Raw genomic sequence first — 19446 nt, forward strand, 5'->3', positions numbered from 1 at the left:
ATGCGTTTTATAGTACAAACGGGTTTGGCAATTTCTCGTAAAAGCACAATCTTTATTAAAATAATATACAGTTGTACAGTTGTAGTACAGAAATAATTAAAATTAATTTTTATTATAATTTCAATATAATTTAGTGAAAAATTACTCTCAATACAATTATATGAAAGATTACTTTTAATACAATATAGAGAAAATTGTAATTCTAATAATTTTACTGACAAATTCTATCCTAATAATATGCCATTCACTTTACTACAATTTAATAAATTGACTTCCTTGACCATACTTGCTTTGTTGCAGCAACTGTGTTATAGCGAAGGTTCTAATGGTGATGGAGTACTGTATTAACTGGCAGACTCAGTCTTGTGCATAAAGGTTTTAAGTGTGTCGTTTAACAATGGAGTTTCTTCTATAATTATGAAACCCTTGCTAGCCTGACCATGCGAATTTGTTTAAAGGTGTATCTCATTTTATATTTTTTTATTTAAGTAGAATACTGTTCTTATAGAATCCGTGAAATACAAAAATCTTCCTAGGAACAACATGACCTAAGCCCTCATCAATAGATTTAGTAGAGACAGAAAGTATCGGCTAGTGGACATAATGTTAGTTTCACATAAGCAAAGTTTACTTCTGTTTAAATGTATCTAACCTACGAAGTTTCTAAAGGAAATTTATGCTGCCTATGATCAGTTCTGTTGAAAATGCTGCTAGTAGCGCAAATTCGTTTTTTGATATGGGTGAAACGGGAGATTTCAGGCCCAATCACTGTGTCGAAAACCAGTTTGCATCAGGAATGTTTTTTTTTCTTTCTCTCCAGTGGATGCAGTGAATAAAGGTGTACTGAGCGAGGACACAGTCAGAGAGCGTGCCAAGCCCCTCTTTTATACCAGAATGAGGCTTGGGGAGTTCGACCCTTCGGCCATGAATCCATACACACAGTACAACCTGTCCTACATCCAGAGCCCCGCACATCGTGAGCTGGCCATTAAAGCCGCCATGCAGACATTCGTCCTTCTCAAGAACGATAATAACCTATTGCCAATCAGGAAGAATTTTAGCAATATTGCTGTAAGTATGGACTTGCTATTATCATGAATTTTGTAGAAAGAAGCATTGTCTAAAAGTAAGGACTAGTTACTGCCACCAATGTTTAAAAATATAAGCATTGTCTGTAAGTAAGGACTCGCTATTACCATGGGTTTTGAGATGGAAGCATTGTCTGTAAGTGAGGACTTGAAACTACCATGGGTTTTGAGATGGAAGCATTATCTGTAACTAAGGACTCGCTACTACCATGGAGTTTGAGATGGAAGCATTGTCTGTATGTAAGGACTCGCTACTACCATGGATTTTGAGATGGAAGCATTGTCTGTAAGTGAGGACTCGCTACTACCATGAATATTGAAATGGAAAAACTGTCTTTAAATTAGGATTCGCTACGACAACGAATTTTCATATAGAAACACATGTATGTATGAATGGACTTTCTATTCTGTTATCATGAATTTTCATATAGAAACACGTGTATGTAAGTATGGACTTGCTATTATCATGAATTTTCGTATAGAAACACGTGTATCTAAGCATGGACTTGCTATAATCATGAAGTTTCAAATAGAAACACGTGTATGTAAGTATGGACATGCTATTATCATGAAGTTTCAAATAGAAGCGATGTTTGTATGTAAAGACTGCTACTACCAAGAATTCGCAGACAGAAGCACTGTCTGCAAAATATATTGGATAGAAGTATGTTCATTTACCTTTGCCCATTCTTTTCTTCTAACCATGTAATCTTGTTTTCTATTTTTGTTCTCAATTTGTATCAAGAATTGTGACGACATCGATTAAAATCCGAACAGTTTTTGTATTTCCTTGCTTGAATTATGAGCATAAATGAATCAAGCTGTTCCAAGCAACACCTCTGTCGCTGGGGTGTATCTCTCGTAAAGAGGCATTTTTTTTCAGGCCCGAACAACACTTGTCCTTTCTGACTTTTTTTATGGCTGAGGCATGTTATTAATCTCTTCTAGTATGCTTGAATTCATAGTAATTTTAGGTTGTCATCGAAATATCACTTCTTTTGTTTTTGGTTTTGAGGACTAGGCGATTTCTGTATCTCTATTTACGTTTTCTCAACTAGATCGTTGGGCCAATGGCAGACAATCTCGTGCAGTTGTTTGGAAACTACAATCCAGACCCTGACCCAAAGTATTCTATGACCCCATTACAAGGTCTGCAGAAGCTGGCAGGCCAGGTAAACTATGCGGCTGGTTGCCCTGACAACAGGTGCACCAATTACTCAACTGATGCCATCAAGAAGGCCGTGCAAGGGACACAGCTCGTGATCGTATGCCTGGGAATAGGTCAATAGTATTTCAAGTCTATCTTAGGTTACTATTATTATACCAATAGTATGCTACTTGTCAGCAAGTATCAAGTCATATTTACCTCGAACGACTGTGTAAATGTATAATTTCTAGTCAAGATGATGTTCACTCAAAAATGTTTAGAAACATGAATAAAAAATTAACCTCATTTTCAGTCCAGTGGGAATCCCGAAATCATTCCGAGACCGAATTTCCCCTGCCTTGGAAATCGTTTTATTTATTTATTTATTTATTCATTTATTTATTTATTTATTTATTACTATCCATTGCCAGTATAAAAGGTCATTTATAGCAAAGAATGAAAAAATGTTGGTCTTATTGGCTTCTCTTTTCTTTTGGTTCATGCTATTCTTATGCTCCAAAGAACAAACGAAACAGTTATTAAGCAATTCTTGTATTAGCATGCACGATTCTTATGATTTCGTTGTTGTCTGATATATATATATATATATATATATATATATATATATATATATATATATATATATATATATATATATATATATATATTCCAAACTACTGAGTATATGTTGATACATGAAACACAAGACGTATAGCGGGATTGCAAGATTTTCACTTCAAGTTAATTCTGATTTATTGTTTTAAAAATATATATTTCGCTCACAAAGAATGAATCCTCACTCTACAAAGTGAAAGTGACACTATTAAATACAATTGAAGGTCTTGAACTGGAGTCTGAGGACAACGATAGATCCAGCATGGAGTTACCTGGTAACCAATCACAACTACTTCAGGATGCCATTAATTTCGGTAAGATTATAGCACTCTCAGTGTTAGAAAAAATGTATAACTTAATAATAATAATAATAATAATAAAGTCCTTATTTTAGGGTCGTTACACAATTGGTACCAATATTAATTTCCCATTGTGTAAACAAATATATAAAATGCAATTGACGTCATATGTGCACCTATGTATCCCAGTGCATTTCAAAATCAGTTAGCTACACTATTCAACAATTTAGTTACATAAACTCAGTATTTTTGGAATGCGATAAATAGAATCCTACACTTGTGCTCCTTTCAAATAGAATCTATGAAACCGTTGAATAATTTTGATCTTTGATCGCCTTGGTTAAAAATAACATTCAACTCATTTCATACATTTCATTTCAAAGGAGCCCTCGTGTAAGATGCTGCATTTATGGATTCGATACAAAAAGAAATGTGCACATAATATGCATGATTAAAAATATGTTTCTTTCAAATACACACACAAACACACAAATCCTGTTTTAGATATCATCTGGAATGCATCCATTGCAATTTATATGTTAAAAGTAAGGTACTGATGATACATCTATAACATCTTTAGCTATATATTTCAATAAGATTAGACCAGAAAAAGTCACAATGTTAGGTACATATTTCTATATGATTGAACCAGACAAAGTCACACAATTAGGTACATATTTCGATAAGATTAGACCAGAAAAAGTCACAATGTTAGGTACCTATTTCTATATGATTGTACCAGGCAAAGTCACACAACTAGGTACATATTTCTATGAGATTAGACCAGAGAAAGTCACAGTGTTATGTACATATTTCTATATGATTGAATCAGACAAAGACACACAGTTAGATACACTTTTCTGTAAGATTAGACCAGACAAATCACACAGTTAGGTACATATTTCTATATGATTAGATCAGACAAGTCACACAATTAGGTACATATTTCTATAAGATTAGACCAGACAAGTCACATGACAAGGTACATATTTCTACATGACAGACCAGAAAAAGTCACACTTTTATGTACATATTTTCATATGATTAGACCAAATTTACACGGTTAGATACATATCTATATATGATTAGATCAGAAAAATCACACTAATAGGTGCATATGTCGATATAATTTGACATAAGTCACACTGTTAGGTATATATTTCTATATGATTAGACCGAAATCACATTGTTAGGTACATATTTCTGTATGATTAATCCGAAATCACATTATTAGGTATATCTTTTCACATCATTGGACCAGACAAAGTCATACTGTAAGATACATATTTTTATATGATTTGACCAGACAGGTGACACTGTTAGGTACATATTTCCATATGATTTGACCACATAAATTCACACCATTAGGTACATATTTTTATATGATTAGACCAGACAGGTCATGCTCTTAGGTACATATTTCTATATGATTGGATCAGACGAGTCAAACTATTAGGCACATATTTCCATACGACGAGACCAGACAAAGTCACACAGTTTGGTACATATTTCTATATGACTAGGTCAGACAAAGTCACACGTTTACGTACCTATTTTTATATGATTGGACCAGACAGGCCACACTATTATGTACATATTTAAATATGAGTGGTCCAGACGAGTCACACGTTTAGGTACATATTTCCACATGACTGGACCGGACTAGGTCAAACAATTAAGTACCTATTTCTATAATATTGGGCTAGAGAAAGTTACAGTATCAGGTATGTATTTTGATAGGATTGCACCAGAAAGGTCACACTATTAGGTGCATATTTCAATATGAATGCATCAGACAGATTTAAATCTTAGGTACATAATTTCATATGACTGGACCAGACAAAGTCACTATTAGCTATACATTTCCATATGACATTACCAGACAAAGTGACACAATTATGCATACATTTTCATATTATTGGACCAGACAATCACACAATTAGATATATATTTCAATATGACTGAACCAAAACCACACAATTAGGTACATACTTCCATATGATTGAACCAAAGTCACACAGTTAGGTATATAGTTTCATATAAGTGGACCAAAGTCACACTATTATGTACACATTTACATATGACATTACCAAGTCACACAATTATGCATACATTTTCATATGATTGGACCAGACAATCACACAGTTAGATACATATTTCCAAATGACTGAGACAGACAAAGTCACACAATTAGGTACATATTTCAATATGATTGAACCAAAGCCACACAATTAGGTACATAATTCCATATGACTGGACCAAAGTCACACAGTTAGGTACATAGATTCATATAAGTGGACCAAAGTCACACTATTATGTACACATTTACATATGATATTGCCAGACAAAGTCACACAATTAGGCATATATTTTCATATCACTGGACCAGAAAATCACACATTTAGATACATCATTCCAAATGATTGAAACAGACAAAGTCACACAATTAGGTACATTTCAATATGATTGAACTAAAGTCACACAATTAGGTACATAGTTTCACATGAGTGGACCAAAGTCACACAATTAGGTACATAGTTCCAGATGATTGGACCAAATTCACAATATTTTAGAAAACAATACAATTTGTTTCAGCAAAAAGAAAGTTATTAGACGACATAGAACCTAGTATTGGAAATCAGTACTAGTACTGTGTCCTTCTACTAAACATTTCATTTATAAATTTGGATATATAAACCTTAGAAACTGTAAATATAAAATGCTCGCATTTTTAGGTATATCCTTTATATATCTGGGAATATAACCCTTAGAAAATATAATGTTTGCTTTTTTTTAGGCATATCCTTTCATAAATAGCATGAATTTGAATCGCTCATACCTTGATATTTTAAACATCGTGGGGTACAGTTACAAAAGTGATGCATATCCCGATAGAAATCAAATAGGGTCGTGATATTATAATGATCGTGGGGTACAGCTAAAAAGGTGCAGCATATCCCAATATATGTCAAACTGGGTCGTGATATCGTAAACATCGTGGGGTACAGCTAAAAATTGCAGCATATCCCAAAAGAAATGAAACAGGTTCGAAAGTCTCACTGACACACTATGTGTCTTGAAAATTCAAAGTAGAAAAACTAACAGTATATATTTTAGATATATGCTAACTTGCTATACACAGTAAGATCACTGCTTTTACCGATTACGAATTGCTTTCTCAAAGGTGCTGCCGAAACGGAATTTGTTAGGGGATTGCTCAAGACAGGTGTACATTTTCGACCATTCTTTTTATTTTGAAATATTTTTAGTACATATAATTAAAATAGATATGATAGACATTTAAAAAAACAGAACACAGATTATTCAAAAGTTGAACTGGAAAGGATTCCAAAAACCACCGTCATGCACCTGATAGGCAGCAGCTTGTACCTTATTTCTAACTGGGGCGCATCCCCCAAATCTAGTCCAGATAATCGCATTGTAGTGTAGATTGCCACACGCATCCAACTCCAATTTGGTATGACTCTACATGTCATAATTGAAAAACGCTATGACTTTCTTTTACATCGGCAGTAGGAAGGTTGGTTAGCACTGCCAATTTACCTGGTATTTTTAGTTTTTACATCGGCAATGCTCATCGGCAATAGCAAGGCCGATAAGCAATGCCGATTTACCTGGCATCTTTAGTTTTTACATCAGGGAATAGCAAGACCCGTGAGCAATGCCGATTTAACAGGCATTTTAAAGCTTACGTTGGCAATAGAAAAGTTGGTGAGCATTGCCAATTTACCTGGCATCTTTAGCTTTTATATCGGCAATAGCAAAGCCGATGAACATTGTCGATTACCTAACATATGTAGTTTTTACATCAGGCAAAAGCAAGGATTGTCAGCATTGCCGATTTACTTGATATTTTTAGTATTTGTATCGACAATAGCAAGGCCGGTGAGCATTGCCGATTTAGTTTACCTATTTAGTATTTGTACCGACAATAGCAAGGCCGGTGAGCATTGCCGATTTAGTTTACCTATTTAGTATTTGTACCGACAATAGCAAGGCCGGTGAGCATTGCCGATTTACTTGATATGGTTAGTATTTGTACCGACAGTAGCAAGGCCGGTGAGCATTGCCGATTTACTTGATATTTTTAGTATTTATATCGACAATAGCAAGGCCGGTGAGCATTGCCGATTGAGTTTACCTTTTTAGTATTTGTACCGGTAGTAGCAAGGCCGGTGAACATTGCCGATTTACTTGACTTCATTGGTTGTTGATTTAAGGCAGATCGTTTGTGAAAAGCTGATATCTTTATATATATAAGATCCAATAGATCCAAAGTCAATGCAAAGTATACATGTTGGTGAGCCTTTTATTTATTGTGCCGTACTTAGTTGGATGACTATCTCCATGTAAGGGACACTACACGGAAAAATGCGAGAAAAAAGTACGCTGTCACTTATGGTTCATAACATAAAAAATGCCGAAGAAGCATTTAAAAATGTATCAAATTTGCACAGGTTCAAAACTATATATTCTTATAAAATACATAAGCAACGGATGTACCTATGAGACAATTATTGGCATGACATCGATTTTCCGCAACCAAATGCATGCGCATTGCCTGCGCAACCAAGTTATGTCTAGTAGTATAGTGATAAATATTTCCCATGGTCTCGTCTATATTTGATGACTTTATCAGTTTCATTCGCAGGACTGTCATTGCGATTAGTAAAATCGTATGAGCAGTTTTCGTTTTATTACTTAATAAGAAAAAGAAGTCGCAAAAAGTAATTGTATGTACTATCTCAGAGTTCACTGCGTTGCGATATACCTAGGAAAAAGTGACATCATTTCGATGGCGTTAAAATCAAATAATTAAGTCGATTCTAGTTGTGTAATAAGTGTTGATTTTACAACAGCGGCCATCCTTAAAGCTCAGTTTCCTTCCAGAACCAGCTTTAAACTAAAAATATGTTCTTCGTAGCTCGTTTAAAACAACTGTCTTACCGCAAAAACTTTATCAGATTGTCAAATTCTGTGGGTTTTTTTTAAACACTTGAGGCACCCCACCGTGCGGGATAAAATAAATATAAATAAATATAAATTATTAATCACAATAAATGACATAAGACCATGTAAACGATACTAGCATTCCTTCGTACATGCGTTGTACAGACCGTGAAAACGATACTTGCTGTCCTTCGCACATGAGAGGAGACCATGTAAACAATATAAGTACTCCTTCGTACATGCGTGGAGACCATGTAAAGGAGACTAGCATTCCTTCGCACATGCGTGGATACCATGTAAACGAGACTAGCATTCTTCGCAAATGCGTGGAGACTGTGTAAACGAGACCTACATTCATTGCACATGCATGGAGACCTTCTATATGAGACTAGCATTCCTTCACACATGTGTGGAAAACATGTAAATGAGAATAGTATTCCTTCGCACATGCGTGGAGACCATGTAAACGAGACTAGAATACTCTGTGAATGAAACTGGCATTCCCTCGCACATGCATGGAGACCATGTAAACGAGACTAGCATACTATGTAAACGAGACTGGCATTCCCTCGCACATGCGTGGAGACCATATAAGCGAAGGGCACATGCGTGGAGACCATGTAAACAAAACGAGCATTCCCTCGCACATGTGATGTTTTTAGATGAGTAGTTTCATTATTGCATTTTTTAAAGGTAGAACAGGTTTTAGACCTGTATTAATCGTCTGAGAGCAACACAGGGACAGTGAGAAAAGTATACAGCACTTTACTTTGTCAACCCTCAAGTTAAGTATGGTTTAAATGTTCTGTGTTGCACATGTCACTGATATTTTTTTGGACAGTTTGCTTACATTGGGATGTGTGACGAGAATGTATTGAGCACTATCCTATCCCGATACACATTTGGAAACTATTTTTTTTCTCTCACATATTCTTCATTTGAGATACGCAATCTTGTCATGTCATTATCACGCATAACGATTTTATTTTTAAGAAATGTTGCTTGAAGAAACGAGTGACATTTTCACAAATTATAACACTGTTTTCATAGTTTAATTTAATTTTACCACTTACACAGGTAATGGGGCTCCAGTTATACTATTGTTATTCAATGCGGGTCCGGTGAATATCACAATGTTTGATGCTGAGCCAAGAGTTCCCGCCATCTTGGAGTGTTTTTATCCCGCCCAGGCTACAGGTGAAGCCCTATATAATGTCCTGACAATGTCGGTACCAGGATCTAATCCTGCAGGACGACTTCCGTATACCTGGTACCGCACTGCAGATCAGGTAAAATGCTAATTAAGGAAATACCATTAGCAATAAGAAATCATATCGATACAATGTCAATCCCTTGCAGACGTTTCTTTTTCTTCTGGTAACCGAACTGTGACTTACTGGCCACAAGAACTCTATAAAAAATGTGACCGTACGGGTGCTATTTTACCGCTTAAGAAGATGTCCGTGCTAAGTGGTAAATATGAAATGGGTTAGAGGCATTCTAAGACAAATCGAGGATTCTTTCGTCAGAAATCAAAATTTCAATACATTGTGAGGAACTTCGAACATAATGAATTCCACTGAATCGGGAGTTTATATGCTTTCCTGAGTTAGTGACATAAAGTAATATATTTGTACAAAGATAGGACGGGTGCGGCTAATGTGGGTATGTGAGAAAGCTTGCCAGTAGCTTGTCGTGGGTCGGTGGTTCTTTCCGGAGTTTTCCCGGGTTCTTCCTCCACCATTAATACTGGCCGCCATGTATAGCCTATCTTGTGCTGAAAAAGGGCGTTAAACCCTACAACAACAACAATAACAACAACAAAGATATGAAGCAGTGGCGTCACTAGGGTTGGTGCCACCCAGTGCGGCAACTCGTGATGTCACCCCCATTGACCTCACAACATTCAAAAATGTTATGGATAGTCTTTTTTGGTGTCAACCCCTCTGATGGTGTCACCCGGTGCGGTCCGCACCCCCCCCTAGTGACGCCACTGAGAGGAAGTGAAGTCTTACAAAGTACCTCTTCATTATCTCATAAAATTGCTTTGTAAGTAGAATATAATTATAAACCAAGTAGAAACTAAATTTGAAAAGTTTAATACAGAATAAATAAAGTGCACGTATAGCATGCTTACAACAGTATCAAGATAACAGCATTTTATGATAGTATAGAAATTTAAGAAATATTTTAACACGAATTATTCAGCTTTACATTTGTCCAGTTTAGCAATAGAAAAAGTATAGGAAATGAAAATTAACTCCACAATTAAGACAGTATGACATTCTAAAAGTTATTGTTGTTTATGTTGTGGGGTTTAACGCTATTTTTCAGCACACGATAGGCTATACATGATGGTCAGTATTGATGGTGGAGGAAGAACCTGGGAAAATTCTGGGAAGAACCACTGACCCACAAGAAGCTACTGGCAAGCTTTCTCACATACCCACATTGGCCGAATCCTAGACTCGAACCCACGCAGACAGAGGTGAGATGGCAGTGATCCGTAACGGAGAACGCTTTAGACCACTCGGGGCCCCATTCTAAAAGCAAAGCCAAATATGGCCGACACTTCAAAAGGCAGCCTATATATATGGCATATTGTAAAAGATGGCTGTCTTATAAAGATGTATAAATATTGTAACATACCTGCGGTATGTGCAATTTATATTTTTGTCTCCACTCATAACTTTATTACCTTTTATTTGTTTGATTATGGGAAGTCGCTCTTTGGTAGATAGGTATCAAGCGGAGTAGTTAGCCAATTGCTAGGAGGGTGTGTTATAATGCAGAATATCCAATTTGTTGAAGCATGGATTAGTTTCGTACAATGGACCCTCCAAAATTTCTTAACGTCATATTGGGGATTTTATTGGAATGCCCATCTGCTGTGCTTATGATTAAGTTTCAGAATTATTTGACCTTGATTGGACTCTAACCCTTGATAGTTTTAGTTTCTGACACGAATTTTTGTTGTTGAAAATAACAGTTTCCAGTCAGCGTGAATCACCATTCATATGCCCCAGATTGACCACTTGACAACAAAGGATGCTGAATTTTAAGTGGTGTAAGAATTGAGGAAATATTATCTTCAAGACCACGGTATTCGCATAGAACGTGAGATGTGACAGTAACTCATATCGTCGGGAGGAAGGGTCACACCATGTCATGCTGTTTGTGACGGCCATATAATTTAATTTAACAGTTTTGGTGTGATTTGACAATAATATTGCAAGAGTTATTAAAAAACTATTGCTTCTTATTGGCCCAGTGTCAAAAATAGAGCATTTAGAGCAAATACTAATAGAAAAAACGTTATTTAAACTTGAAACGTCATTGTATATGCTGAGTTCACTTTATTCGTGTGTGTGTGTGTGTGTGTGTGTGTGTTGTATGTGTGTATCGTATTAGGAGTATTATAGGAGCTGTAAAAAATGAATCCGCATATGAAATGAGAAAAATTTGTCACTTGACAATTGAGATGAATAGTAAAAGTTTGACTTATTATCAAAAATCAAACAAACATTAGAATATAAAATTTATTATAATTGCAACATTAAGTGGAATATAGCTTCCGCCCCGTCACCATTAGTGTGTATATCTTCTTGAAAACGGAATGTTAGCCACTGATCAGTCCGCTTTACTATAAATTTATAATTGTATTTGAGCGAAAGGAAAACCTTTTGCCATGCTCATGGCAGACAAAAGTATGTCCTATGCATAATCAATAGTATGCCCATTTTACAACTGCAATGGGAGAATTGACATTCGATTTTTATCCACCCATAGCTGCTAAAAGCCTAATGATTTTTTCTTCTTGAAATAATGAGAGTTTTAAATACAACAATCGCTGAAAGACTTTTGACTTATCGTTACAGATTCCGTCAATGACAAGTTACTCGATGGAAGGACGAACGTACCGTTATTTTCAAGGCGATGCGCTGTATCCGTTCGGCTACGGGTTGTCGTATAGCACATTCCAGTACCTCAAGATGACATTCGACTCGGTGATTGTGGCCGGAGACCCTCTCTTTTTGTTCGGTCAAGTAGAGAACATGGGAGATGTGGACGGAGAGGAGGTAAGTGGATGTACCAAGCAAACCCCGAGCCTTTTGGTTGTAAGGACCTGGAATATTAACTTTAAATCAATAAATCTCAAGCCTTTTAGTTGTAAGGACCCGGAATATTAACTTTAAATCAATAAATCTCAAGCCTTTTAGTTGTAAGAACCTGGAATATTAACTTTAATTCAATAAATCTCAAGCCTTTTAGTTGTAAGGACCCGGAATATTAACTTTAGATCAATAAATCTCAAGTCTTTTGGTTGTAAGGACCTGGAATATTAACTTTAATTCAATAAATCTCAAGCCTTTTGATTGCAAGGACCTGGAATATTAACTTTAAATCAATAAATCTCAAGCCTTTTGGTTGTAAGGACCTGGAATATTAACTTTAAATCAATAAATCTCAAGCCTTTTAGTTGTAAGTACCCGGAATATTAACTTTAAATCAATAAATCTCAAGCCTTTTGGTTGTAAGGACCTGGAATATTAACTTTAAATCAATAAATCTCAAGCCTTTTAGTTGTAAGGACTTGGAATATTAACTATAGAAAGTATACAGCAAAAGATACTTTCCATAAACACAGCATACAGCGTTGACAGTAACATATACACAGGACAACAATAGTTGTTTCAGCAGGCCAGTACAAAGTACATTTGTACAGCTTTCCAAACAACGAGCAAAGCTTAAAAATCAAAACAAAAGAGCAAAACCTTTGATGAGAATTCGATTACGCTGAAGTTTGTTGCATAACAAGTTTACATTCATCATAATTTTTCCTTCTCTCGCCGAAGCAGTAGCTATAATTCGTACATAATGTTTTGCTGTTTTTGTTGTTGTTGTAGGGGCGGTGGTTGTCTATTTAAGTTCTTGACATCCATGCAATTTTATATATCAATGATTGCAGGTGGTACAACTGTATATCTCCTGGGCAGACACAAAAGAGGTGATGCCCAGACTTCAACTGGCGGGCTTTCAGAGAATTTACGTTCCGAAGAAGAGTTCCATCGAGTTCAAGTTTGTCGTACAACCTCATTCTATGGCTGTGTGGACAGATGATAAGGGATTTATTGTAGGCCCAGGTACCTTAATTAAGTTTCGATAAACCTTTTATTTGTAAAAGTTTTCTACATATTCACTATTTATGCATCAGGTGTCTAGTTTCGTCCTAACCACTGTTGCTATGGTTACTTTGTTCGTTTCATTGTTTAATCTTCTTACATAATCAGGCGCATATTATTAACCGCACTGAAACTTCCCCGACAACGGCATTACATTTTCGGTGACTGAGACTACATGGAATCTGCATCCTCCATCTTAGTAAAAATACTGAATCTCTGTACTTTTTTCCCCATTATGCACTGCGCCCATTAGTCTGCTTCCCTGTTTCGTATAACTAAATAACTAAAGCAGGAGACAGGTTTTACTAGTTACGGGACTATTGCCAATTTAGGCCGGGCACCAGAGCTATGCAAAAATAATTTCGTTCAAACTAGACTGGCTTTCTGTCCCAATTTTAGTGTAGCCAGTACTCTTAGTTGAAGTATGGAGCGGTTATCACTTGAACATACATGAATACGAAAGGTCTATGATCCACCTGACCAAAGCTGTTCGTACTTAAAACCTTTATTTGCACATTCTCGCGGCCACTTGGTCAGATTCCTGCACACTCACTAAATATCCCGATATACATTAGAATATTTGGGAATGCAAACAGTCTAATTCTTCAATGTCTGATTCTATTATTTACGTAATTCTGAAACTTTTGTTAGCGACACATTATGTTATTCCTAAGAGAAACAACATGTATGAAACTTTTCGCTACAAAAATTGCTTTTAAGTGCTCCATTGTCCAGGTATTAAGTGTACTAACCGATTCTTATGTTTTATAGGTAACATCAACGTGTACGTGGGTGGACAGCAACCCAATCAAAAGCGGTCGGTTCCTTCTAACGTCATGGAAGGGCAATTCACAATTGCAGGAACGGAGGTGTTAGGGAGAATATAGCTTGGTGAAGACCCACAGATTCAAGACAATTTATCCATCCTGTTCCTTAAGTATTTACAAACAAATAACCATTGACGAAATTGGAAATTAATGATGTGAATACCACCAGACAAAGAGTATCACGTTATAATGTTGTCCGACCATCTGTTTGTCCGTATGTCTGTTCCTAATTTGGATTCCGCACAATAAAAACTAGATTTCCTTACCATCTGCTGTTATTAAATGTTGTAAAGGGTTTGCGTTTTTGGGCAAGGAAGAAATCTGCTGATGTTAGTCTCAAAGGTTTATGTCCAGGACTGAAATAAAGAAAACGATTTCTACAAAATGACTTGATTAGTAATTTTCTTGACCAAACCTTGTGAGTTGCTTGCAATTAAGGTAAGAAAGATATCTATTGATTTTGTGATCAAAGGTCAAATATTAAGGTCACAGTTACTCTAATAAAAACACGAGTTTCCAGACCATAGAAAAAGGAAATAAAATTTCGACAAAACCTACGTTAGTTCTGTACCACGTGTTTTGAGGACACTATGTAGATGGCTTGCATTAGAGACAGGGTTAAAGGTCATGGTCAGAAGGACTCCAAGAAGAAAAAAAGATTTGAACAAAATAACTTAAGTCATATGCCAAAAACCATTACCAAATTCTTCGGATGGTTTAAATCTGAAATAAAAATCGCATCGATTTATAGGTTCGGGGTTCAGAAGTTGAATGGTCATGGCCAATAAGATGAAAGAAGTAATGTGGGTTCCGCAAAATCACTTGAGTTATATGTCTTTTACTAATTTTTGTGGATTGCTTACGTTTAAGACGAGGACGACACCTGTTGATTCTGGATTCAAAAGGTCAACTATATGACCAATGAAAGTGAGTTGTACATAATAAAATGTATATTAATAATATTGATCACACGGAGGGTGTATACTATTCCGGTATTCATGTCTTGAGATAACCTGTCAAAGTGCAAAGCAGACACGTGTAACTTCTTCTAAGACGCTGGCCTGAAAAGCTTTTTATTTTGTAAAGCCAAAACTAATGATGCAAATAAGCGGATAAAACCAGGTCGCGGGCCTGTGGGTCGCAGGATGCGCATGCCTGATGTATAGGGTTCCTGCCAGCGTAATCCGTATGTGCGAATTTTTATGTTTTATCATGATATGGTATCAGAGCACACCACATCATCAAGGTCTTAAAAGGAAAGTACATGCTGCATTTTATTTATTACATATAGTCTGTATGAAATATCGTTTAAATAATCTTTACACCAGAAGGGAATTATTTTTTTTGCATTTCTGCGAAATAAAATATCGGTCACCATTAGAGACATGTCTCAAAATTGGTTTGTGCTTTACAATGGCTACATGTACTACACAGCTGTGGTTATATAACTTCCATGCCTAACATATCAAACACATGATAGTCAGGCATTCATGATGCTGAAGCTAAAAAAGGAACTGATGTTTTAATGTTCTGCCTTTGTAAGGGATGATTTATCTATTGTTATAGTTCTATCAATCACATGATGTATATGTTATCATAGTTATTGCATTCACATGATTTATATATTGCCACAGATCTAGCGATCACATGATGTATCTATTGTTACAGATCTAGCGATCACATGATTTATCTATTGTTACAGATCTAGTGATCACATGATTTATATATTATTACAGATCTAGCGATCACACAATGTAATTGTTGTCATAGTTCAAGCGATCACATGATTGATATATTGTCACAGATCTAACGATCACATGATCTATTTTCACAGTTGTAGCGATCACATGATTTATCTATTGTCACAGTTCTAGCGATCACATGATTGATCTATTGTCACAGTTCTAGCGATCACAACATCATCTTTTTATACTTTAACTCGGGGATCATCACAAATGTTCAAGTTCTAGTTGGCAAAACAGGCACAGTCGATTTAACAGTAACCGAAACTCGCGGTTGAGTGTAGTGTTTTTTATTTTAATTTTAAACTCTAACAACTTTCTTAACTTTGATGCATACAACCGCTAATGTTTTTATTGCCATTCATATACTGTCCTCTGCAATATGGATGTAACAAACACACGGTATACTCGCTGCAATTAAAAATAGTTTGATATAAAATATTTTCATGAGCAATAGTGTATCTGAACTTCATTTATATTTTGTGTATATAGTTATTTGATATCATATAATAGATTGAAAATTGTGATAGACTTTTCCTTTATTCAGTGACGGACATGAAGCTGGAATTTATACATATCGCTTATTATTATATACTCCTTTTTCTCAGTCAATTTTATATTGTCAGACTCTTGCATTATTTTAGTATACTGAACACCCTGATTATTGCACACACGTACACGACACATGTATCTAAAAATAGTATACTATATTATATTAGGAACTATTTTGTAAACAAACCATATACACTCATGTAGCAGATGATTTAGGTTTTAGTTTATTAGATTTGTTTGTGGGTAGAGAACTAAAACAGCTCATTCGTTTATTTGAAAGTAGAGATGATAAAGTGAATCATGTGGTTCAGTTTACTGAGTCACAAATGAAACTTTCAAACAAGCAAATGAATGAACGTGATATTCGCAATGTCCACAACAAACATGAGAGACGCAGTATTGAAATACCATTCTGAGTATTTAAACAGTTACTTAGGAGAAATGTTCGTAATTTTTCGTTAACGGGATTGTTCAAACTATGAACAGTGCTCTCTGGGGCATATAAAAATAGCATAGAAAAGCATACTGAGGGCAAAGGCTATATTATATCTATCAGAGACTTACTGTTTTATAAGTGAAAGTACTAGAGTCATGGGGAAAAATTGTAACTGAAGGATTTAGTAGAAAAGTAAGGGCCTCAGAGTCATTAAGCCAAAATAACGAAGAATTCTTATTTCTGCTGGCTTAAAGGACTGTCACATACCAGCTACTTTGCAATTTTCTGAGTTAACTCTGTTGATACGATGTTTCGGATTTAGGCTAGCGATAGATGCCTTCTAGGTGATAACATAGCTGGGGTTAGTACAAATAGCATGGAAGTGAAAAGGCATAAACATGTCTTCTTTACCTGGTAAGAAGAATTATAAAAAAAATGTGCTTATATTTTGGCGTCTTGAATTTTCTCAAAATGTACTTTCTTAGCTCTGCACATCAGAATTAGATGAGCGATGTCAAGGTTCTAATCCTTGAATACACATTTCGAAATTGTACTGTAATTTCGACTACATTCCAAGTGCAGTAACTTTCACCTTACAGCATCAAAATGAAATAAATGTGATATTCCACTGCGTGTTTTTTGATCATTTCAATTGAAAGACTTCATAGTTTTCCAACATAATCGAGAAAAAACAATCTGTTAATTTCAGACGAACTGGAAAAGCTGTTGCAATGCATATTCATTTATAATTTGACTCTCAGGCCCGGCCCTAGGCCAACGCGAACGAGGCAACCGCCCTGGGCCCTGCGCTTTCAGGGGCCCCGCGCTGCTGGCTATACACTTTTTATCATTGTGGTGAGATTGAACAGACTTTTTGATTGGGGCCCTGCTCATCGCTTGCTTCCTTGGGCCCCGCACATCCTAGGGCCGGGCCTGTTGACTCTAAATATCAATTGTACGTAGACCAAAACGACAATTCTCTTTTTTTTTTAAACTGATGTCGAGCTCGAGACTGTATTCAAAGGTCACTGGGCGGTGCTATGCACGCATTAATATTGCTATTGTGTATTGACGAATCTATGATTGTGTTTATATTTTCGAATACAGCATAGATTAAATTACTTTGTTTCTTGTAGTGTATTTTTTATTATTAAGCCTTAGGTAGAATAAGAAAATGAGTATATAACAAAAATATTACTGCATTTGTATGGGAAAATATAAAGTAGTTTTCTCATATAAATACTCCATTCCCACAGGTCATGCAGTATTAATCCGAAAAAACTTGTTCATATTTTCCCATACAAATGCAGTAAGTTATAAATATCATCTTTGCTCAATAAAATTATTTTTTTCTTATTCCCACATATTGATTTATTTCATTCCATCCGTGTGACAAAACCAAAGTGACGATTGAATATTTCATCTAAATCGATTAATCAGTTAAAACTCAAATCGTGCCTTATGTAATAATTTGTTTGCAGTCAAGACAAGAAGAGCATTGCGGTCTTTGATTGCTTTAAATAGAAAACAAATACAAGAACAAAACAATATAATCCAGATAGTCATTGTCATAGTCCGATGATTTTAATGTTTTACACTCTATCATGGTCAACGCGCTTGATTCTTCTAGACTTCTCAATTGAATTTAATTATTAAGATATGTATATATGAGGGGATGTACGTCTAGCCCTCCAGAGCTTCGATAATGACGGTATTTACATAGTTTGATAGCGGTAAATGCATACTGAACCGATACTCGAAATCCAAAGAGGGTGCAATACATTTTGTTAAAATTAAAAGGAATGTTCAAACCCTCTGACATTGACATTAATCAAGTCTTTAGTCTTACGTACGGTCGGACGCGCAAACGGATAAAGAGATAGCTGTCCTCCAAAGCGAGTTCGACAATAACCAGGACGTAATAAAGTACATCGAATTCACACAGTTAGGAAACGTTTTGAATGAGGCCTGAAGTTGAGGCTGCACAGCCACTAATACATTTTTGCGACCTTGATCTTGAATACAAATTTCCTTCAATTTAAGTGTGAAGTTCATATGTCAAGTGGCTGTTCCTTTCGCCCTGTGCCGCGTGATTCCCTGCATTAATATATATCTATATCTATATATATATATATATATATATATATATATATATATATATATATATATATATATATATATATGAGAGAGAGAGAGGGAGAGAGAGCGATCACTGGCTAGCTTTGGACTTTCCTTTAAATTCATCACCACTAGATTGGACCCTCTGTTAAATCCATTATGGCTAGCTTTGGATTTTCACTTAAATCCGTATATGGCTAGCTTTGGACTTTCCATTAAATCCATCAATGGCTAGTTTTGATAAATGGTGAGGATGAAATTGTCATGCATTTCCTAACGTTAATATTGTCGTTATGTTCACGCTCCGAAATTCCGCTTTTGTGCACGAGTTTATTTAGTTAGTGTCTACGACACTTTGAGAAATTAATTTTCTTTAAATAATTGAAATCCTCGAGGTAACTAGAACAAACTATTCGTGTAAAGAAACCATCTTTGACTGATACCTAAATATTAATATGTTGTCTTTTG

General features: G+C 35.6%; 1 protein-coding gene across 4 annotated transcripts in view; it reads left to right on the top strand.

Moving 5' to 3' along the window:
- The window catches only part of LOC149786171 (uncharacterized), a 45273-nt gene extending 27057 nt beyond the window's left edge, over positions 1 to 18216 (top strand). For all 4 annotated transcript variants that reach the window (XM_089976525.1, XM_089976526.1, XM_089976527.1 and 1 more), the window contains 7 exons: positions 821 to 1071; positions 2147 to 2369; positions 3075 to 3164; positions 9198 to 9409; positions 11999 to 12199; positions 13090 to 13264; positions 14075 to 18216. In XM_089976525.1, coding sequence (XP_089832651.1) covers positions 821 to 1071; positions 2147 to 2369; positions 3075 to 3164; positions 9198 to 9409; positions 11999 to 12199; positions 13090 to 13264; positions 14075 to 14190 — 1268 coding nt within the window. In that variant the 3' untranslated portion in view covers positions 14191 to 18216. The remainder of the gene's footprint in view (positions 1 to 820; positions 1072 to 2146; positions 2370 to 3074; positions 3165 to 9197; positions 9410 to 11998; positions 12200 to 13089; positions 13265 to 14074) is intronic.
- The last annotated feature ends 1230 nt before the right edge of the window (positions 18217 to 19446 follow it).

Source organism: Sinohyriopsis cumingii, chromosome 12, assembly GCF_028554795.1.
Source record: "Sinohyriopsis cumingii isolate HCF-2022 chromosome 12, ASM2855479v2, whole genome shotgun sequence".
In the NCBI taxonomy this organism is placed as follows: Eukaryota; Metazoa; Mollusca; class Bivalvia; order Unionida; family Unionidae; genus Sinohyriopsis; species Sinohyriopsis cumingii.